We start from the raw sequence: 24,246 nt of genomic DNA, 5'->3' as shown, positions 1-24,246 counted from the left end.
CAAGGGTGTGCCAATGGCGGGCCTACTGAGTGAGGCGGATGGTTTGCTGGAGGTCTGCAAGGCCTTGCAACATACTGCTCACCAAATTTACAGAGCTAGAAAAGCTAATGCTTCCCAGCCAACACTCTCCAGGTTCAAATGGCAAACCTGACTGCTGACTTCAACAGACTTACGACAGAGTCATCACTATAGTTAACAACACAAAAGGGTACATGTGTACTTTATTTAATAATTCAGTGGTAAGCGTGTAACGTTTTTGTGAAACCATCTAGTTGAAAAATGTGTGTATGTATATTTTTTTCAAAGATACGGGAACAAAGATGTGACAAAAAGTGATCAGTGCAGCCGACAACCAAGCAATGGAAAGTATTTATTGAACAATGTAAGTGATAAATGAATACACTTACGTTAACGACCTGCATGAATATGTCTGAACATGGCATACAAATTTTCAGTTAAACTGTTATATGTACATTATTGTTTATCTCCATTTTTTCTACTGTATATGTAGGTGTATACAGGCATACCATGTATATCTGTTATTCCTGTGCTTTAGTATTTCATACTAAAGTACAAAATACTAAAGCACAGGAATAACAAATAGATATACATGTTGTGCTGGCCAGCATTTATACATGTTGTGCTGGCCAGCATTTATACATGTTGTGCTGGCCAGCATTTATACATGTTGTGCTGGCCAGCATTTATTCAGCTGCTTACAGTGTCTAACTTTGTATCCAGTTTTACAACATTTTCACATTTTTCACTAATGTTTAACCAAATATTATTTTTTGTGAATGTATATCATTGTCCTTGACAATTTGTAGTATACCAGTGTTGATACGTACCTCATTTTTACCGTGTATAATCTCTGGGGTGGATAACATTCTGGTAGCATAAGATATGGCCCTGATAATTTTTTCTTTTATGGCATACATACATCCTTTGCCATTGTATCTTTCAACCTAGTACCATATCGGCACTGAGGACACACCTTAGAAATACTGTGTCATTGTAAAAACCACAATGATTTCGTTTTTGTTTTGATTTTAAGACTGTTCGTATCTCTGTGACTCATCACCATGCACATCAAAGTATAATATGGAACAGTTTCGTATTTATCGTCATCGCTGCTGTTGTTTGGCATGTCTCAGTACATTACAAATTCAAACATGTATATAACTGTAAAACTGCTCGCATGACATAGAAGCACATGTCATTCCTTACATGTAGCCTATTCCATTTATTGGTCTCCCTTTTGGTGGGAAGGGAGAAAGCCCTGTGCAGCCCACACTCCGCTGCCACACTGGATTTAGTCAGTAAGGTCGGCAGGCAATCACGGAGCACCCTCTTGACCATCAAACCTCGATAATAAATCAGCGTATACTCTGAGCATCCCGGTATGATTTACCTTTACACTCCTATTGTGCATAAGTGACCTTACCATACAAATATCTTTCCCTCGGGTTATGGCTTTTTTTTGTGGGGGGGAATAATCACTCTCTTTGATCTAACACTTACTCTGAACGGTCTATCTTACTAACTTTCAGAGTCATTTATGACTATTGATATTGCTAACTCTTCGTACACTGTATGTCACACCTTCCGGCCACTATGTTTTATGTCTTCAATATATCATTTAATATTTCTTTCACATACAGTACCATTTAGAGTGGCTCTCTCTCTCTCTCTCTCTCTCTCTCTCTCTCTCTCTCTCTCTCTCTCTCTCTCTCTCTCTCTCTCTCTTCTCTCCCCTTTATTTCCTTTACTCAAACTCAATGTACTTTACTTGACATATACAAAGCATCCTACAATTTGATATCAAAACAAGCTCATAAGCATCCTACAATTTGATATCAAAACAAGCTCATATATATTTATATGACTGAGCTCATGCATTTTCCATCACTCATCAGTCAACATTAGAGAAATACTGTATCACAAGGACAACAACAGCTGCGTAGTAATTGTGAAATCAATAACAAATAACAACACCAAAGGACAAATACATGGACAAAAAGCTAACACACTATAAAGGACCTGCTCTGTAATTATGCCAAAGAAACATTAAAAACTTCTTATACCTGTTAAAGAACCTCGTGCTTGCAAAAGTGACTTGCATAAAGTCCTGTGCATTTCACACTATAATACTGGCTAGGAAACAGGACTGGGTATTTCAGTCATAAAGAAAGACTACATGAAAGATCATTTCATCCAATTAACTTCTTGTCAACAACACCAATATATATGCCCTGTCGTCAGCACTCTGAGAATATAGCCTACATCTGTGATGATAAACTTCTGACAGACATACAGCACACACGCATGATATTACAAGACAGCTTCTGTAAAACTCTCTCCTCCTCTCTCAGTACAGATAAGCCTTTTGACGGGATTTCGAAATACCCTTAGATTTTACAACATTATTCTTGTTATGCAACATCTGTGCTACTTATTTTACTTGGTTTGAATTTACGAGTTACTGAATAATAGACTGCTTTACTTTATCCCGTTCGTGAATCGAGACGAATATCACAAAACAGTACAAAAGCAGTAAATAATCATGCCTCAGATTCGCACAAAATAATGCTACCAATTGCCATGATAAGCAAGTAATGGGTAATTATAAATATGTAACTTAGACCTCAGAAGGCGAAACGCAGTTTGACTTTCGATCCGTATGCATCGGTGAGAATGCTAATATTTTCGTTTCCTTGCCTCTGACAATGATAGAAAATGTGGTTGCTATTGACCTCAGGTATATGAAATATGGCTGATCATAAAAGTGATTCCTACAGCAATCTTTTATAAAACAGACTAAATATACTGCTTGTCCTGCAGACAAAGAGCAATAAATCAAACAAAGTTTGTTACTTGTTCTGCCCAGAATTATATATCATACTTCCAATAATGTGGAGTAAGGTGGTTATTCATACACAGCTCAAGTTGTAATTTGTCATCAAATTAGTATATGATGGCAAGATTTACCCTGATGTATTGTTAATTACCTAAGCACTAATAATTAATTACCTAAGCACCAATAACTGTTGAAAGTTTCTCATACAATACACCCCCTGGATTTTCTTATCAGTAATTACTTGTTAAGACATATAATTTACATATGACTCCTTTGTTCTTGGATAAATGACAGCCGGTTGAGTTATAAACCTCTTACTGTGAAAACTACTCAACTTTGGTGGTACATGGTCCACTGCAGAGACAAGTAGGATCTTCTGTGACCTCCGGGTACAAATGATCAGAATCCTGATGCAAATAATCTTCATGAGGCTCGATAGGCAAAGTTCACAGACATGGCAAAGGTGTGGATCATTACCACTGCCACTGACCAGGCTGCTATTAATTCCTAGAATGTACCTAGAGCAGAAAGCAAATGTGATGAGACATGGCTCAGGGGGACAAGCATGAGGATGGGACACATCAAAGAAAACTGTTGAGTCTCAGAGCAATTCTGCATTGTCCTTAGTGGTGTTAAACAATTTCCCACCATTGCATAAAAAGGGAGGAATAGCACAGGAGGAGGAGGAGGAGGAGGAGGAGGAGGAGGAGGAGGAGAGAGGCTTCTTCAGCCTTGCGAATTTCTGAAAATGTTGCAGTGTAGACCCTCTGGAGCGCGGCTGGCTTTAGAGCCATTGAAGACCAGGTGGTACGGCGCCCCATGGGCGAGGTAGCGAGGTCCAGGGACCAGGGTCCAGGGTCCAGGGTCCAGGGTCCACAGTCCGGGGGCCCAGAGTCCCGGGTTAAGGTTCCAGGGTCCAGGGTCCACAGTCCAGGGCCCAGAGTCCCGGGTTAAGGTTCCAGGGTCCAGGGTCCAGGATCCACAGTCCAAGGCCCAGAGTCCAGGGTATAGGCTCCAGGGTCCAGGGTTTAGGCTCAGGGTCCAGGGTATAGGCTCCAGGGTCCAGGATCCAGAGTCCACAGTCCAGGGCCCAGGGTCCCGGGTTAAGGTTCCAGGGTCTAGGCTCCAGGGTCCAGGGTCTAGGGTCTAGATCCCATAGTTCCAGGGTCCAGGATCAAGAACCCCCAGACTTTTCAGATCTTTAACCCATTAACAAAATCCTTAATCTTTCATCGACCCCGTTATGTTAAAATGTAAATAATCAATTTACCTTCAGTGACTATTATTAGATACTTTAGGGTCAAAATTCCATTGTCCATTCCTTCATCGTTGTTTCTCATTCAGAGAAATGATGTGGTCAGGATACTTCGCTTAGAATTCTCTAAAGTATCCATTATTACAGGACTCCTTTGCCAATAATAAGTGTCAGTATGATTATAGGAATGGAATGGAAATTAAAGTTTAGGTCAAAGGTCAAGCGCTGGGACCTATGAGGTCATTCAGGCTGAAAGAGAAACTGAGAATAAAAAGGTTTTAAAGGTGTAACAGGAGGAAAACCTCGCAGTTGCCCCATGAAACAATTGTTAGGAGAGGGCGGAAAATGAACTGGAAGAAAGAGAATATGAAGGAGGTACAGTAAAATGAATGAAAGGGGTTGCAGCTAGGGGCCGAAGGGACGCTGCAAAGAACCTTAAGAAATTCCCACAATGCACCACACGAACTATCCCCCTAGAGTATTTGAAATAACAGATCATGATATGAATAAAAAAAATATATGTCAATTCGTCCATGCTGAAATAGGTGTTGTATTGATCCACTGTTTCAGGACCCCAGTTAATGAATAATTGTTTTAAAATATTATTATCACGATTTTCTGGCAAATATACAATAACATGACAATAAATACTGGTTATAGATATAAAAACAGTTTACCACAGACGGAATTCTAGTGCTTCTTGTATTTTCCATTTATTCTTAAAAATGGCAGCTCTAACCCAAAAACATTCAGTCGACGCTGGGGTTCATCAACAACCCTTTTAGCCCCAAGAATTCATTGATCCCGTGGATTATCCCATTTACCCCCGGGGTCAGTATCGACCACTCCGGGGTCCCTCATAGGAGATTCAAGTATACATTTTAATTTAATGCACCCGAGGTGAGGAATGAATATTTCCTTTAATTTTGTTCTATTGTAATTTTTTTAGGGGGTGCCAAAGTGGAAATTGTTGTAAACTCAGTTTGCGTTATATCTTCATACGTCGAAAACTGGGTCTGTTTCGTATTCCCTTGTTAATGAATTGTCAATAGGTTAGGATTTTATTGTTTTTCTAATAATAAGATCAATCAGATTTTTTGATGCTTCTGATTCAGTTTCTTGATTATAAGGGTCACCGTTAATTTCATTCATCTTTACAGCAATCAAATCCTGTATTACTGTATTCCAGATTATAGAAGATTTTAGCCACATAGTATAGAAGGATGCCAGGTATGTGGTGCAATATATATTAGCATAGATGGTGAAAGAGTGGGTGTGGGTATCTGCGAGCAAATATGATTAATGAAAGTGGAATGAGAGAGGAGATGAATCACAAAATAAGTAAAGCAGTAATTGTGGTGGGATCCTGTTAAAGGTTTTGGAGAGAAAATAGTCTATGAAAGCAAAAATATCATAGGAGTGTTGTTGAGTCGATTCTCCTTTATGGAAATCGAGTGTGAATGTTGAGTATGAATGAGATATATGAATGTGGCGTAACAAGAGTTGAAAGGGTAAGAAATATAGAGATATGCCAAAGATGTGTTCGAAAGGTTTATATTAGCAAATGGCTGGATCAGAGTGTTTTGCGGTGGTTTGGCCACAAGGGGAGAATGGGGGACAGTAGAGCATAGTTGATGAAATATCATGCAGGAATATGAAGCAGCTGATTTCGTGGTGCTGAATTGTTTTCATAATTTCCCATCATTAAGGAAAGCATCCCATTGATTACACACACACACACACACACACACACACACACACACATACACGCAAGCGTATAATTCCCCTTGAGTTTAATTATCTCCAAGGTATGTGATCTGGATATTGAACGAAATTTCTGGTTAATATTTATAAGTATTAAAAATGACCCGGTGCATGTACAGATGCATTCACATACATATACTGTATATATATATATATATATATATATATATATATATATATATATATATATATATATATATATATATATATATATATATATATATATATATATTATTCTATTTAACGTATATATACATATATATATAAATATATATATATATATATATATATATATATAATGTATTATATATATAAATATATATATATATATATATATATGTATATATGTGAGTGTGTGTGTATGTATGTATATACAGAGAGAGAGAGAGAGAGAGAGAGAGAGAGAGAGAGAGAGAGAGAGAGAAAAAATAATACCTATAAATAAGTATATTTTGTACTGGAACTGAGTACAATAAAAAATGCTTATCTAGGAGAGAAACAACCAGTTGCAGTTTTCGTATTTATTTCACTATACAGAAGCGTGTTTTACCCATCCCGTAAGCTTCGCCCGTGACGTGAAGGAGGAAATTTAAAATAAGGGCAAGTGGTAAAACGTGTAGCGGGGTTCGAATCGCTGCAGCGGCGCCCTCTGAAAATGCTGGCGGAGAGAGCGCATGCGCCCTGTCTATACGCTGGCGGAGAGAGCGCATGAGTATCTCTGAGCGGTCAAACAGGTCCATTTCTGTTTTTCTTCTTATTGCTTTTTTCTCAGAAGACGCAGTCGATGAGAAATGACACATCTCGCCTTGCGAAGCCGAAAAGAGTACATGATATTAATTTCAATATCTATTTCTGTATCTATTTACAATCAATTTAAATATTCGGTATTAATCTAAATTGAATTTTCCATGCTATTAGAAGATAAACATCACATCTGTAGAGATGCTTTAAGATAAATAAAAGTTACAAGCGATTGAGATTTTAAGTACAAAAGATAAGAACTACCAGGAATATCTATAACAAGTTCTTTCTTTACCCAGTTATAATAGAACTATAGAAGTACTGTCTCTATATCTGATGGTGAAATTCTGAATGACAAAAGCCTTTAGGCTCTGTCGGTGAATATCTGAATGGTGTCGTTAGTTCACCTGAACATACTATTTAAAATTTTATTGGCTCCTAGGTCAAAATATTTTAATTACTTAGTTTCCCAAAAAATGAAACTGGGAAATTAGCCTTTATTCCTGTTCGCCGTAAAAGGCTTATTCACGTAATCTCCAAAGTCGACGAACGCATTTTAAAATTATATGGTTTTTAATAAAACTAATATAATTTTCTACTAGGATAACATAAGAACAAATCATAAACACACACATATATATATATATATATATATATATATATATATATATATATATATATATATATATATATATATATATACATACATATATTTATATATATATATATATATATATATATATATATATATATATATACATATATTTATATATATATATTTATATATATGCTGTACATATACAGATATATATGTTTGTGTGTGTGTGGTTATGCATTTCTCACTCAATATATATGTGTATATATGTGAATGAGTGTATGAAATAATTCATAGATGAAACACAAAGCACATTATACACGAACTCGGAACTCTTACTAAAAGTACTTAAGGAATGCTCAGTATTACGTTTTGTACGTTGATCCTCACAAGAAAATTATAATGTCAGATTTGCTGAAATGTCATAAAAGGTCGACCCCTTGGCTGATGGTCTTGATATTTAACTAAAGCTATTGACCGCCAACTGTTCTGATTGGTAGAATGTGAAACAACGAATTGGAGAGCCTCTCTTCATACTCATTTAATTGAGGATTTTTAGTCATAGAGGCACTTTGGTTCTCATGGCGTCAGGGGTGACTGCCATGATGGTATTAACCATCAAGTTACACTGGGTTGTCCCCTGTCACTCTCTAGTCTAGAGTGAGGCTAAGACTTAGTGCAGATACGAGACTTCTCGCCTTTCTGGGGCATAGATTCTGGCAATGTTGTGTTTATTTATTTATTTTTACACTGGGTTGCCAGATTAGAAACCATGCTGGTTCCAAATGGCTTTTTTTTTTTTCCTCATACTCGGTTATCCTTAAGTTAGTAAGTGACATGAATCGAACCATTACACTGAATGACTAAAGGCTCTTACGCCAAGTGGAAACGAACTGTTTCATATGCAAGCTAAACTCGCGTCAAACATCAGATGTTAAAAAAGCCCCACGTAAGATGGTCAGAGAGTTTCTTAATAACAATAAGTGCTCTGAAACAGAGTTCACAGTCCACATGGAACTAACTAGGCACGTACATCCTTTCCTACTTAAAATATTGGACTATTTATATCATTAAAGGTGTGTCTACATTACATGTATAAAACTTAATTCGCATCAGCATTGGATCTTCACCACGCCTCTTCATTCCTGGAAATCGATAGTCATGGAATCAAAATTTTTAACAGCAAGCTTCATGAATTTTGAGATTTTGCCCGAAAGAGACGTTTTTGTTTGCCAGTGGTCTAACATGCAAAGCCATTTTGTTGGCTTTATTTTGTAATGTACCAATAAACTTGGTGTTAAGTATTTTTTTTTTTTTCAGAAGGCCAATTAAAATGAGCGACACATTTCCAAGTTTAAAAGCAAAATATACCTTCAGCCGCGTGATGGCAATCACGATTGAAAGGGACAAAAGAACTTCAAATTCTCACACCTCCCACTATTCGTGACTGGATTTTTTTTTATTAATAAAATATACTCATATAAAAATAATAATGATATTCATTATATGCGTAATCCAATTTAACCTCGTGTCAGCCAACAGTTTTTTCTAAAACAGTTCTGTCTTGAGCACTCATCCTCGGTCTTACCGGGTCACCGAGCGGATTCGAACGCATCTGCTTTCCAACTGCAAACTCCCTCATATTTCTCTAAAGCTAACTGGCAACGCAGACTTATCTTTATAAAATTGTCTCATACGCCTACTACTGTCTTGCTGCCTAAGTTCGAAATTGTCAGTATTTGGAACACGGCAGTACGTATGAGAGGCCAAACAGACACCATTTTTTCAAGCAACGCAACGCCGATTTCATTATCTCATGATTGTGACTGTTACAGATTAATGATAATTTATGCATATATTATTAGGTGATATGTCAAATCATGAAGTCTAAAGGAACATCACTCCACAACATCACATTGAGGCGGAGCATGCGCAATGGAGGCGGGACCTTGACGTTCGGCCAGACGCAAGAAGAAATTGAAGGTAGCTCTTTTTTTTCCCCGATATAAAGGGATAAAAAATGATTAGTTGTACTGCTTATAATGCATCAAAAGATATTAAACAGTTTTCTGGCAGTGAATTCCGCTTGTACTGCTCAGGGTCGATAATGGGTTGGAGAGAGGAGCTGCAGTGTACGATAAGTTGGAACACATACGAGAAGAGCGGCAGCAGCATTGACGGAGGCGAGACAGAGTTCAGTGTTTGTTGATGCAGTGTGAAAGTAAGAAGTTGGTTATTTCTTTTGTGTGATGCGATATGGAAGCATGTGAGATGGTTGCTGTCACCGTTATCAGTGGTTGATATAAAGTCAGTGGTGTGTTTGTTATTATTCTCTTTTCGATAAACTGTGCGTTCCCCGGCCTAAAGATGAAATTAGTGTTGAAGTCTATCAAAGATGAGTGTCGATTAGTGTGAACGAAGGTTTATAAGTCGAGCTTTTTCTCAACTGTTCTCGACGAACACTTTCCAGCAGCATGCGATGTCTGCCGAGGTTTCGTGAGACCACGTTCTCGTAACTGGGATATAGTTCACCGGAAAAGTTGTTGTGTGTCAGGGCAACAGGAGCAAGATGCAACATCATCACCACCACCACCACCATCATCACAACCATTCGACCAGTAGTAGACCGCAGCAGCAGCACCACCTCAACGCCAACACTAAACCGGACCTACAAGGTAAGGAAGAGGCAACAGCAACGGCAGTCGCTCGCACTCACTCTCCTCTCTCTCCTTCTCTCTCTCTCTCTCTCTCTCTCTCTCTCTCTCTCTCTCTCTCTCTCTCTCTCTTTGACCCACCGCCTACCCTATGTGTATTTTACCTTGGCATGCCGCCGTAACTTGACGACAACGCTTGACAGAAGGGCCTCGATGATAGCTTGGAGGGAGGAGGAGAGGCTAATTCAATATCTCTGTCGCATCAAGGTGGATCGAACCCAACCCCTCCTCCCTCCCACCCCCCTTGCTGTGATCCCTCATTCAACAGGTGACCTCTTTCAAGTTCGGGTGACCCTATAGCTTTTAGCGCAAAAGGTCCTCTAGGTGTCACTGAAAGAATGCACCAGCCCACTCGATATTGACTCTTCAGATCGCACGCATTTGCGTCCCGGCGCCTCCGCACGATCTCTCGCTGCTGCGAATTTTGAGAACGATCATCGTACTACCCCAGTTGGCAAGACGTTCTCGTGGCCGAAGCACTGATACACTTACTTGCTGTAGGTTTTACTTGGCCTTTGCCAGTTCATTTTGTAATGCTTTAGTTAATTCGCGTAGTGCCAGGCTCTGCTGGAGCATTATGCCGAATTATTTTTAATAAACTGTCAGGTGACGTCCATGTGTTCCTGAGCCCAAGGTTAAAACGAAAGATATGTTAGCCAGGACGTAGACATTTTACCAATTTTTCTCCTGTAAAATATTTAATAATTCTTGCCAGAAAGAGAGTTTGGTGGTTTTGAAGATTTTATACAATTTGCATACCATATTTGCATGCCATATGTAGCCTAATGTGGCATTTTCAGAAGTGAAGGGACATAGGCCTGTAAGCGGAAATGAATTAATATAATTTTTCTGACTTTAATAGCCATATATTCATGCCTCCAAATGTTCAGATGGTAATATATTTTTTTATTTAGTGTTTGAAAAGCAGTGGAAATTTTAACAGTTATGCGGCCTTGCTCTTGGATTTATAGGCCTGTTCATTTAGGCTGTTTTTTTTGGCCCTGATGTTTAGTAGTTATATATATATATATATATATATATATATATATATATATATATATATAAAAATATATAAAACATTACGTATACGTAGGACTTTGTCATCATCGAAATTTGAGCGTAGGTGTTGTTGGCACTAGGTTTAAGAGTTATGTTCATACATTTGTGTGTATATATATATATATATATATATATATATATATATATATATATATATACATATATATATATATATATATGTATATATATATACATATATTATGTGTTGTGTGCGTGCATGCTGCGTGCATCAGTTAACTCTTAAACAGTTGAGGCTACTTAGATCATTCATGGCAGTGTACGGTTTATAGCAGAACTCATCAGGAGCATTACATGATTTGGCAAGTAACTGAGTTGTTTTTCTTTTTTGTTTACATAAATTTCTGAAGTGCCTGTCGGCAACATCGATTTCTCATTTTTATGATTGCCCTTATGAATTTATGTCACATTTCACAAGGTTTTCGTTCAGTCCGTAGTTCGTCATCAATACACGTGAAAATGGGCTCGCTTAATGGACCAAGCGAGGGCCGATAGGAAAGCCTCCAAAATAACCGCTGGTAGTCGAGGGAATATCTTTTTCTCTCCTTTGATTTTATTACGCCATTGCTTTTTCCTTACGTGTCACCACCGTCTTTTATTATGGTTGGACGCTGAATTTTTTTTTTTTTTTTTTTTGTAATATTCGTCGTCGTTATGATTTATTGGTATTGCCATGTAGTAGTTCTGATCGTTTTATTAATATTTGTCACCTGTCTACAAACACGACTCAAGGCAGTGAGGTTCTTATTGAGGTTGACAGACAGAAAACTCAAGTGCTAAGCGCTAGTGAACAGAAGATTGTAATGGTAGCAGAAGGATTAGTGCAAGGGATCATCTTGGCTAATGTTGACTGCCACGTGGTTTTTATTTAGATTTCGTGTTTAAGGAAGAATTATTAATTGTTAGGGAGCCCAAACTGGAAATAAAAACGTGTCAACCTGTGTTTTCTCAGCAACGGTGGTTGTCCGACAGTCTCCCATTTTTTTTTTTTATTTAATTGAAAATGCATGTAGATGTTTATTTCACATATGGAGGTATTAGTATGAAAGTCCATTAAATATTCATGTGTGGTATTTGTCTTGATAATTTGCATTCATTAAATGCTCAAGGCTGTCATACATTTTGCGTTCTAATGCGTCGTTACATTTTGTGTTTTAATGCAGATAGCTCTCCTATCCCAACCCTCTGGAAACTTTTGGGACTTCAAGGAACTCTCCTTTTTTTAAACATATAGGAATGTTGCTGCCCTTCTCCCCAGAAACGTCACATTGTAGGATTAATTTTGGGGGGATGCCTCAGGGCTTACAACCTGATTTAGGCTTTATGAAATATATTAATGACTCCCTTGAGAAATCGCAAAATGCACTTCCCTTCCTGCACTGATAGGGGCATCACAGTTGATCAGGAGGCATTGTCATTGAAGTGACCGAGAAGAAAGATGGCTGAAGTCGAATTATTTAAATTTGCACTCACCGATAAGACCCCAGAATGGTTTGGGTCAGTGTGTGATCCGAGCAGGTGTACCTCGGTGCTGAAGGGTGGACGTTAGGTATTCAGCAAACATATAATCCTAAGGTTACGGAACTTATCATTAGTAAGGTGGATGTCGAAGGCAAAAGAGCCTAGTCATTGGTTTTCCGTTTCGTGCCCATGAGCATACCACAAGCGGAGCAGTCGGGCCCGGCCAGTTTTAGAGGCTGCTGCAAGCGAAGATAGCAAGGCCAGGAGGCAAGACTCGCAGCTTGACAAACGTCTTCTTGTACCGTGTAGATGCTTTGCATAGAATTAAGAATATGTATGTGCTCTTATGTGCATGCTGATGTGAGCGCTGGCTATGTAGGTAACAGGTCTTTTTCTACCCAGCAACCCAGCGGACGTATAGGTCAGTCCGCGCCGGTTAATTATTATGATACCTGACAATAATTACTCCGCTGAAAGTTAACATTGGTATAATGATTGTTTTGTTGTTCATTATTAAATGTAAACAAGACGAAATACTCTTTTATTTTGGCAATGAACAAGTAAAACAATTCCGCAAATAGAAGTATATATTATGCAAGCTGCATACAACATTCCTCTTACATGAACGCCATGTCTAAAACTCAGTGAATCCAGAAGGAGATACAAGCGCGTGTTTACATATATATGTTGACAGATTGCCATCCCTATCACTCCATTACTCACTTGATAAACGTATCCCTACCCGTAGTGGCCATTGTCCACCGGCCGTGGGAGCAACAGAATACTTCATAGGCCGTCCGCATCGTGGTAAAAGAAAAAGTCTCACGATTTTAGCCGACGATTTTTTACATATTGGCCTTAAAAGGCTTCTGTAAGTGTAGGAAGTTGGTCTTATTCTACGGATATATTTATCTTCGAATTTATGTGAAATTGCAAAAGAAGTATTTATCGCATTTCATTTAATAAATTGTAATTCTGGTTAAATACTTTATGTTGCCGATCAAGTAGACTTCTTCCTGCGCCAAGTTTCATTGTTTTCGTTTGGACCTGAACGGCATGAAGCCAGATGTGTGTAATAACGCTGTATTGCATGGCATTATACTGTTTAATTGTACTGTATTGCATGATATTAAAGTGGTGTGTAGAATAGTACTGTATTGCTGATACACATATTCACAAACTTATATGCCATTAGGCGAACATTATTAATATTGTTTGTCAGTGCATAATTGAAAAATGAAGGTATTTCCTTTCAGAAAGTACTGGGCACAGAAGTTGAATACGCACGAGAATTTATCTTATCCTCTAATTTAACAGACATGAATCCACATCCTCAGCAGATTTTATTCACATCTAACATTAAATGGAAGTTGACTTGAAAGGCTGTGTGACATGACACACAAAGTAAGCTATGGTCTTGTGCACCTGTGGTGCGCAGTCTTCCTGATTACTAGACTGTTGACTATAGGCTATGTACTTCCTGATTACTGGACTGTAGGCTAGGCTGTGTGATCTTCTGAGTCATTTTCTCATCACATTACTTTTTTCCACTTTCACTCGGCCTTTTATGATGTCTGCATTCCTCCACCGGGTTTTGAATTGTCTTCTAGAAGCTCGATGAGTTGAAGGTAACAGAATTGAACGGAGGGATAGGCTGTGTTGACAGTGATAATAATTTTAGTAGTATAATTGTCGACCTCAGCGCAGAGAGTGCTTGCCATCAAGTTGAAATTCGTCATTTGTAGGAAACACCACAACCGAGAATTTGGCTCATTTGCATACATCATAAGAGAAAGTTTTCAATAAAGTAAATATGAAATGAATATTGTCCAGTGTGCCACAATAAAAATCGTAAGTACGCCTACATATAAATATTATATATAATATATATATATATATATATATATATATATATATATATATATATATATATGTATATATATATATATAGTATATATATATACAGTATATATATCTATGTATATACAGTATGTATGCGCGCAAGAAGTCATAAAATGCCCGTGATTATATTATAAGCGAATATCGCAGAATAATAACATGCAGAAATTCAGTACCAAGCTCTTCCACGATTATTCACGCAAAGTCGAGTCACAAATGAAACAGTTTAAGAGGAGGGTTCAATTTTTGTCCGTGTATTTTTTTTTTTTTATTAGAGCTTGCGCATTTGCAGTCAGCGGTTTATGGATGATCGTGATAGTGACATTGTCTTGAAAATTATATACCGTAGGACTTGTAGTACAGTAGTATGGAAGAGAGTCGTGTTCAAGCTTTATATAACTGAGAGCAAGTCCAAATATATTAGCAACAATGTCTAAAGCATGATGAAAGTACTTTTTTTGATCCCTAAGATTTGGAAGCTTTTGAACAAACTTGTTGATTCCAGTAATTTTAAGGTTAAGGAAGCTTGAATCTCTAGTCAGTGGCTCCTTTAGTGGGCTTTTTCCATATGAATAGGGCTCATCTTCTTGATAGTGATAGTAATAGGCTAATAGGCCTAATAACGGCTTAGTAACAAGAAATTCTGCCTGGAGATATGAAATTCCTTGCAAAAACTATTATTCGAAATATTACGGACAAAGTGGAAAAATCACCAGCGCTGCGAATCGAACTGAATGGGTATTCTGCAAGAACGGCCAGCTGTCGATTGCATTATTTGTGCTAATTAGAGACAGTTGTCACTCTACCATCTGACGCGCAGCGACGCAATTAATAGAAATGTCATTAAATCTTGTTTTATCTAATCAAAATTGGTATTTTTTGTAGCATGAGCCTTGAACTGTTGAAACTTGATGCTTTTATGATTAAAAAATAGTTGTTGGTGAATATCAGCCAAGAAATAAGTTCGAAATTTAGTTTTATACATTTTTCATTTTTTTTTTATGTTTACTCTTTCTTTGGTTCTAAGCTTTTAAGTAGGTTATGTCGTTTTAGTTTTGAATCGATTGTTCCGGATTCTCTCTCCGCTTACTACCCTTTGACAGTTAAACATGGGATGGTTCTTGTTTTTGCCAACTGTCATTTGTGCCCTGACGATGCATTAATAAACGTGAAAGCCCTGGTACTGAAATTCTGCCTTTTTTTTCCTGTGTAGGCTGCTTGCGATATTATATAGGCTATATATATATATATATATATATATATACATATATATATATATATATATATATATATATATATATATATATACATATATATATATATATATATATATATATATATATATAATTTTATATAATTTTATAGCCACAGTGACCTCTTAACTTCAAGATTTCTTAATATCTTCACAGTTTTGGATACGTTTGTCACTATAAAGTTTAAGATCCGACTGGAGAATCAATTGAAGAAATTTTGTTCCCCCTTGCCACGTTTCGAACCCGCGCCCGGTATATCGGAATGAGGTTACCTAATGGTAGCCACTTGACCACGAAGGTTATATCCTCCTTTGTGCGGGTTCGAATCCTACCACGGGCGTCAGAATTTTTTCACTTGGACTTTAGGCTTTGTGGTGACAGGCGTATCCAAACAGTGTCAAGGAATCGAGAAGTTCAGAGGGAATTGTAGTTAATACAGTTGCGTATCTGATAAAAAAAAGTGATCAGTAGACGCTCTCTCTCTCTCTCTCTCTCTCTCTCTCTCTCTCTCTCTCTCTCTCTCTCTCTCTCTCTCTATATATATATATATATATATATATATATATATATATATATATATATATATATATATATATATATATATATATATATATATATATATATATACACACACACATAAATATGTGTGTATGAGAGTTTGTTAGTGTGGGGTATGTATATACATATATAGGCTATATAGCCTATATATATATGTATGTATATATATATATATATATATATATATATATATATATATATATATATTAACTTTATCACATACACAATTGTTCTGTGCATTAGTAGAATTACTAAAGGACCTCATTCAAACTGGATGGTATCTAACGGAGTTTTTATTCATAAAAAGTTACAAGCTTTCTTGGACAAACAGTCCACATTATCAAGTATAAAAAACTCCGTTAGATACCATACAGTTTGAATGAGGTCCTTTTAGTAAATATATATATATATATATGTGTGTGTGTGTGTGAGTTTGTGAATGTATATATGATTCCATTTATCAGCATATAGCCTGCTGGTAATCTGGTAATTTGTGAGGTACCTTACACATCTTAACTCATGAAAAAAATGGAACTGAGGATGTGATGTTTAAAAATTGTATATTGGAGAAGCCATGTGGTGGGAGATCCTAAATAGTTTAATATTCTTTCTCCTACTTAGAACTAAATTCATTCTTTTGTCATTCTTCTGCAGGGAACTTTGAGATCTGATGTCAGTCTGCGCGCATTTAAGATTTAATAATGAGTACCACTACGCCTGCACAATGCTGATAATCGCTGATGATCAAAATAGAGTGGGTTAGTGGTTTTGCAGTTGTTTCACTTGAAAAAAAAAAATGATGCTACTGGAGAAGGGATATGTGCCTGTAGGTGCCACTCCCAGCAGCAAACGCGCCGTTGGTGAAGATCGCGAGATTAGGCGCGTGGCAGGAAGTGACATTCTGACGGGTAACGGGTTGACAAACCTCCCACCCTAAAATTTATTTCACTTGGCGCGTCAGCCAGAAAACTGAGTAGCTGCTTAGCGTACCACCTTACTCGCAGTTCTGTTCGAGACGATTGACCAGGCTGTTTTTCTCCTTTGTGTGGGCTGGTAAGGTCCTCTCTAAGATGCCAGTTTGATTGCCTCACATCGGAATTTTCAAACATGGCCAGTAGCTTCAAACTTTTGGTACCATGACGCATATATGGTTGGCATTCTCGGGCTTCAGCATATTTGATTGTAATTATTAGTTTTTTTGTACTTGAAATAGCGATATGTTAGATGTCAATTATACATCTTCCCTTTATTTAATATTTGCGGTGTATTAAATACTCTAGATCTGGTACGTCATATTGGCTTTTTTTCATATACACACTTTTAGCTAGGCTATTTGTTGTCCTTTGCTGCTCCTTTTCATTAAGCTATGTTTATGACCTTTCAGTTTTTGTGTATTTAAGCCGATACAGTTACAGTTTGTATCTGGTCTCACTCAACCGAAGGCGCTGTATGAGATCCTCAAGTTCAGTTGTCCTGTACAGTACAGTTCAGAGACATTCTGAGACTTCATACCAATTGTCGATCCACACTGTTGCAACAACTAGAGCAATTGAGAGAGTTTTCACGTTATTCTTGGAAGACTCGATAAAATCAGTCGCCAATGCTGTCTACATTGTGAATAATGATAGCTAACGGTGCCGTACCCATCTTGTTGAAGGATTCTGAAAATCATAGGTCGAGGGAGAAACCCTTTTAGCTTCCTGAGGAAGGTCTTTTGAGAACCTCAGAGTTATTCCGATTGTTTACGGAACTCAGTAAGGAATTGTAAATTATTAGGGTTTCGATCAGATGTTAAACCAGATTTACCTGTTGGAATTAGGTAGATATATAAAAAATAAATCTTTAGGGTTTCAACCAGATATTAAACCAGATTAACTAGTTGGAATTAGGTAGATATTTAAAAAAAAAATCTTTAGGGTTTCTACCAGATGTTAAACCAGATTAACTTGTGGGAATTAAGTAGATATTTAAAAAATAACTCTTTAGGGTTTCAACCAGATGTTAAACCAGATTAAGCTGTTGGAATTAGGTAGATATATAAAAAATAAATCTTTAGGTTTCAGATAAACCAGATTAACGTGTTGGAGGCTATATAAAAAAAAAAAAAAAATCTTTTAGGGTTTCAACCAGATGTTAAACCAGATTAACCTGTTGAAATTAGGTAGATGTATATAAAAAAATAGCCTCATGTAAAAAATATCATGTGAAAAATATCCTCAAGTAGCCTAAAACTTTTGAAAAAGTAACATTCTCTCAGCGGTAAAGAAGTTAGTTGGAATTAAGTTCGACACTTTTGTTTTTAAACTCTTGATTGCTTTGTTGCTGTTATATAGCCTTCTGTTGATATATAATATTTACTGTAGGCTCTCTCTCTCTCTCTCTCTCTCTCTCTCTCTCTCTCTCTCTCTCTCTCTCTCTCTCTCTGGGTAAGTGGTAGTGCGCCCAGCTCAAAGCTGAATGACTATTGTTCGTTTCTCGAATAAACGAAAGGGGACAATAAGAGCTCATCCCTAAAGTCCAATATGCTGATGTTTGCTTAAGCAGTGAATTAAGTACTTGAGCGTTAGTCCTCCGTAGGGGGAATAGCGCCGTCAGTGCACCTCATGTGGTGTACTGTATGCATTCCTTCAATGGTCTTTGCAGCGTCCCTTCGACCCCTAGCTGCAACCTCTTTCCTTCCTTTTATTGTATCTCCGTTCATATTCTCTCTTCCATCTGACTTTCCACCCTCTCCTAACAGTTGTTTCATACGCGCAACTGCGAGGTTTTCTCACCTGTTACACCTTTCAAACCTTCTTAACTGCCAATCTCCGTTTCAGGGCTGAATGGCCTCATAGGTCCCAGGGCTTTGGTCTTTTGGCCTAAGTCCTATTTTCTGTCTATCTGTGATACCGGTTATAGACCTCTAGGAATTAAAAAATAAATAAATAAATAAAAACGCAACTCGAGCATAGACAAATTTACAAGAAGACTTTTTTCATAATTATGTGATGACGTGGTATTTGTGGTAATTTAAGTTGTAGAAGCGAGGTATTGCTCTGAGCAGTAGATAGTATTCTACAAATCATTGAATAAATTCTACGAACCTCGCAAGCGTAACGCGTCTGTACACAAGGAAAGTACGTCTACACTTTCAAGAAAGTACATTTAGCACAATCTTTACATTTCCAGTACCTTGCTCGGGGGGGGTGAGATGACAAGGTATTTATAGGTTTAGGTTTTTTCTGGCTGTTCATGCCTAAAGCCTATATAAATTATATGGTATCACTTCAAATTAATAGAACTTCTCTTTCAGTCATTCATATAGGCTATGCCTACTGTAGCCAGTCAAGTGTTGGAATTGCACCGTCTGGCGAATTGTAAAGAAATTTTTCTCCCTTATAAATTCCAGCGTTAACCAACTGGTTATATCGACTTCCCAAATTTCAAGATGTATACCGGTAATTTTTTTTTACCGGGAATTTTTTTTTACACCGGGAATTTTTTTTTACCGGGAAATTTTTTTACTAGTAATTTTTTTAAGTCCTTGACGGAGAGTTAATGCGCTTATTAACGTATGGTTTATTTGCATATCTCTCAACGTACGGACAGATATGCAAATAAAGAGAAATTTAAAAGTTTTTTTTGTGGAGTGTGGAGGGTTTTGGCAGTGGGGTTTGGCATTTTGTTTATTCTATTAATATTAATTTTTATCTTTTAATTGTGGTTATTGGATTACTACGGGGTAAGGATAGTGAAATATGGAACCCATATATATATATTATATATATATATATATATATATATATATATATATATATATATATATATATATATATATATTATATATATATATATATATATATATATATATATATATATATATATATATATATATATATATATATATATATATATATATATATAACAGCTCATAACAGAGTTTTAAGAACTATATTGCAACAGCTCATAACAGAGTTTTAAGAACTCTTATATAGGCTAGTTAATGATAAAGAGGAGTGAATAGCCTACCCTAGCATCATTAATATGCAGTGATGGAAGGTTGCGATTAGTTTTGTGTCTTCGTAAATAGCCATATACAATTAATCAGTATGTGGTTCGTATTTGTCAGACTTTTGTTCGATAGCGATGGGTTTTGCGATAGGTGGATAGCCTATAAAAAAGGGTCAATGCAATTTTCCCCCCAAAACATCATGTCCCCTAGCAAAACAGGCAGTCACAATTTCCCATTTATAATTGTCAAGTCATTCTCCCTCTTCCCTCAACTAAACTAATCCCGTAAGGTGGTAGCGCCGTCAGTGCACCTCGTGCGGTGCACTGCAGGCAATACTTGAGGTTCTTTGCAGCGTTCCTGCAGCCCCTAGCTTCAACCCCTTTCGTTTCTTTTACTGTACCTCCTCTCATATTCCCTTTCTTCCATCTTACTTTCCACCCTCTCCTAACAATAGATTCATAGTGCAACTAAGTATACCTTAGTTTTACCAGACCACTGAACTGATTGACAGCTCTCCTAAAGAGGGCTGGCCCGAAGGATTAGACTTATTTTACGTGGCTAAGAACCAATTGGTTACTTAGCAACGGGACCTACAGCTTATTGTGGAATCCGAACCACATTATAGCGAGAAATGAATTTTTATCACCAGAAATAAATTCCTCTAACTCTTCATCAGCTGGCCGGGGGAATTGAACTCCGGCCCATCGAGTGACAGTCTGAAGCTCAACCGACTCAGCCAACGAAGGGCTACCATAGTGCAACTGCTTTGAGGTTTTCTTCCTGTTACACCTTTCAACCCTTTTACTGTCAGTTTCCGTTTCAGCGCTGAATGACCTCGTAGGTCCCAGTGCTTGGCCTTTGGCTGAAATTCTATATCCAATTCAACTAAACTAAGTCGGAGGTTAACCACATAATACTCCTATGTTACTATGCATCTACCCATAATGCTGTTAATGTGGAGATCTGTGTGTATCCCAGAATGCAGTTTCACTTTCCGGACAATTAGTTTCTTTACCTCGGGACTACCATTTTTTTTTTTTAATGAGTTTTTCTAGATGAATGAGATTTTTTATACAGGCTCTATAAGATTGGTCAAGACTCAGATTTATGTGCACTTTTGCAGACTCGTCAAATTTCAGGCCTTTATTTTTAACGCAAAGCCAATTGGAGCTTTTTGTTGTATGATAGTATTTTGGACTCGTGCCGTCTTTAAAATGCTTTGTAAAAAATGCTTTGTATATATATATATATATATATATATATATATATATATATATATATATATATATATATATATATATATATATATATATATATATATATATATATATATATATATATTAAACTCGTGAATGGCTGGAATTTATTATTAGTTTTTCAGTTTCGTCAATTTAAAAGGAACAGTGGAAAATGTCCCTTACACTTTTCGGCTCTGCACACAGGCGGCAAGACATAAGAAAACATTTTCGCACACTTAATGTTGGACCCGATTTTATCGGGTCTTTTGTATGTGTGAGACTTGTCTTGTATCGATAATGTCGTTAGCCTAATATTGAGGTGTGTAAGACCTTGGGGTGACGGCAACAGCTAATTTGATGTCGTATTAGCACAGTATAGTAAAGAAATCTGAGGTTTCTGACCTTAAGTGGATATATTCGCAGTTACCTCCACTTTCTCATTTCCTCCTGACAGTTGATTCGTGGTGCAACAGCTTTGAGGTTTTCCTCCTGTTACACCTTTCAGACCTTTTCCTGTCAGTTTCTGTTTCAGCGCTGGATGACCTCTTAGGTCCCAGTGCCTGGACCATGGCCTAAATTCTATATTCAGTTCACTTTGTTTGGTTTTATGTACAGCCCTCCACAGGGATAATTCCCTGTCTGGCGGGCCCTTGTACGTTTTCAAAATGAGGGCTTCTCATATTTTATAATTGTCTTTCAGTGTTTTTTCGTCAGTATCGTGGCTCCTGCAGAATAGGAGAGTCTTTAGTTCTTTTTAAAATTTACTTTCTTCTTGTATTAAATTGCTTAGAATATTATTAGTCAAAGCCATGACCCGTATTATTTCTCACCTTTGACACATAGCTTATTCTTTATATACTATGCACTTGTTGCCATCATAGGCTATGTTTTATGTTTAGTATCACTATGACCTTTCTTTGCACAATTTTTACACTTGAAGATGTTGCTAGCACATTCATTTGATTTGTGATTCAATTCAAGTGTTCTAAGAAAATTGACTTGCAACAGGAAGATAGCAGATTATGGCCCCCAAAATTTGAGTCAATTGAAGGGTTTGTCAAGGGAAATATTGCCAGGACGTTTCATGAGTAGGGAGAATTAGAAAATGTTTAACTAGATATTACGAAAAATTAGAAGAATAATATTACAAGTTAGTGTCATTCGGCGTCACTTCGTCCCGATTACTGCTGAAAATCTTGCATTTCAATGTAAATGCACATTTGCGAAATGTGACGGTGTCAGAAGTGAAAAGATTTTGTAAAATGATTTATACTCGAGATTTCTATATTATTCTGCTCCATACTCGCTATAAAAAAGCTGTACAATTAATAGTTTTTAGCGTTATTTTCGGTTTTTAGATTTTATCATTTTTACTACCCTGAATTTATTAGTATGATTTTTCAAACATTTCCGTTTTTTGAAATCGAAGAGAGAGAGAGAGAGAGAGAGAGAGAGAGAGAGAGAGAGAGAGAGAGAGAGAGAGAGAGAGAGAGAGAATAGAACCTGCGTGATTAATATTTTTCACTGGTTGTGGATATGACGGAACATAAAGCGTCTCGATGTATATTTGTAAAAAATACGGTTAGAGAATAGCCATACACAGGCGAGATTAAAAAGTACAGAAATTATGATTCCGGAGATCTTGCATAATATCGACCCATAAATCGACTAAGTGTCACACCGATGATGCATAGAGATTTTTTTTCACGCTAAATGCACAATTGCTAAATAAATAAATTTTTAGTGATTTTTGTAATGAAAAATTACATAAATCTCATACATTCCAGTTTCATTGTGTAATTATTAGACTTGACATCGCCTTCAACGTGCAGTGATGTTTTCGCTCTCCTGTAGATTTTCTTAAGTCAATGAAAAACATTTATTTACGTCATGTATATTGTATATACGTAGGTACATCTGGCTTCATCCACTTTACATTTTCCATTTTTAAAGCCAGCATTGGCAAGGTCTTGTTGCGACAGCGTTTGCAAGATCTTGTCTCTCTCTCTCTCCAACTCTCTCTCTCTCTCTCTCTCTCTCTCTCTCTCTCTCTCTCTCTCTCTCTCTCTGATCTCTGTAATGGAATTGACGATAGCACAATGCTTGTCAACTTTAATGCGGTATGTTATTCTCCAGTTGTGACATGTGAGAGTATAGGCTATGTAGACTCCGGAAGCCTTCAACTGCATATATCCAATAAGCCGCCGTTCGGGTTGATCCCAGTTGCATGTTGCGTTAAACTCTTGATTGTGTACAGCTTTTTCAAAAGGTGGAATTGCCGAGCTGAATGTTGCAATACCGAAAATTATTTTCATAAGAAATCCAAGAGTGTCTGATAGGCCAGTGCGAAACCTGCCATGATCTTTGAACGGAAGAGTAATTATGATACTATCTATTTCAGGGATAGTTTTTCTCAGGTATCTTTCAGACTAATTATTCGATCGAAATGGTACCCTGACAGTGTAGAAGACACCTGCCGCTAATTTTTGTTAATACAGTGCATTGTCAAATGGTTTTAGTTGAGGCGTTTACTCTTGACTTACATGGTGTTGCCAAGCATCGCCAAACTATGCATTCGAACGTTCTTTATCCCCATCCTCATCCCTCCCTCTCCCTTCCCCTCCTCATCCCTCCCTCAGCCCACTTTCCTGGCCTCCTCATCTGTTTATGTGGGAGAGCGGAGGGCGTTCGATTGCGTAGATTAGTCCTGCTGACTCGTGCGACTTTGCCTTTAAAAGTCAAGAGTAAACGCCCTAACTAACAACAATTGGCGGTGCACTCTATTACCAAAAATTAGCTGGAGATGTCATGTACACTGTGTCAAAGTACCATTTCGATCA

The 24,246-nt window shown here is 37.2% G+C and overlaps 1 protein-coding gene across 1 annotated transcript in view; it reads left to right on the top strand.

Moving 5' to 3' along the window:
* The first annotated feature begins 9,409 nt into the window (after window positions 1–9,409).
* The window catches only part of LOC136839651 (protein O-mannosyl-transferase Tmtc3-like), a 421,244-nt gene continuing 406,407 nt past the window's right edge, over window positions 9,410–24,246 (top strand). The window contains 1 exon segment of the mRNA XM_067105972.1: window positions 9,410–9,887. Within this exon segment, the coding sequence (XP_066962073.1) occupies window positions 9,782–9,887 (106 nt within the window). The 5' untranslated portion in view covers window positions 9,410–9,781.

This window comes from Macrobrachium rosenbergii, chromosome 6 (assembly GCF_040412425.1).
Source record: "Macrobrachium rosenbergii isolate ZJJX-2024 chromosome 6, ASM4041242v1, whole genome shotgun sequence".
NCBI classification, from domain to species: domain Eukaryota; kingdom Metazoa; phylum Arthropoda; class Malacostraca; order Decapoda; family Palaemonidae; genus Macrobrachium; species Macrobrachium rosenbergii.
The sequence above is the reverse complement of the archived record's forward strand: the minus strand, read 5'-3'. Positions and strand labels throughout refer to the sequence as shown.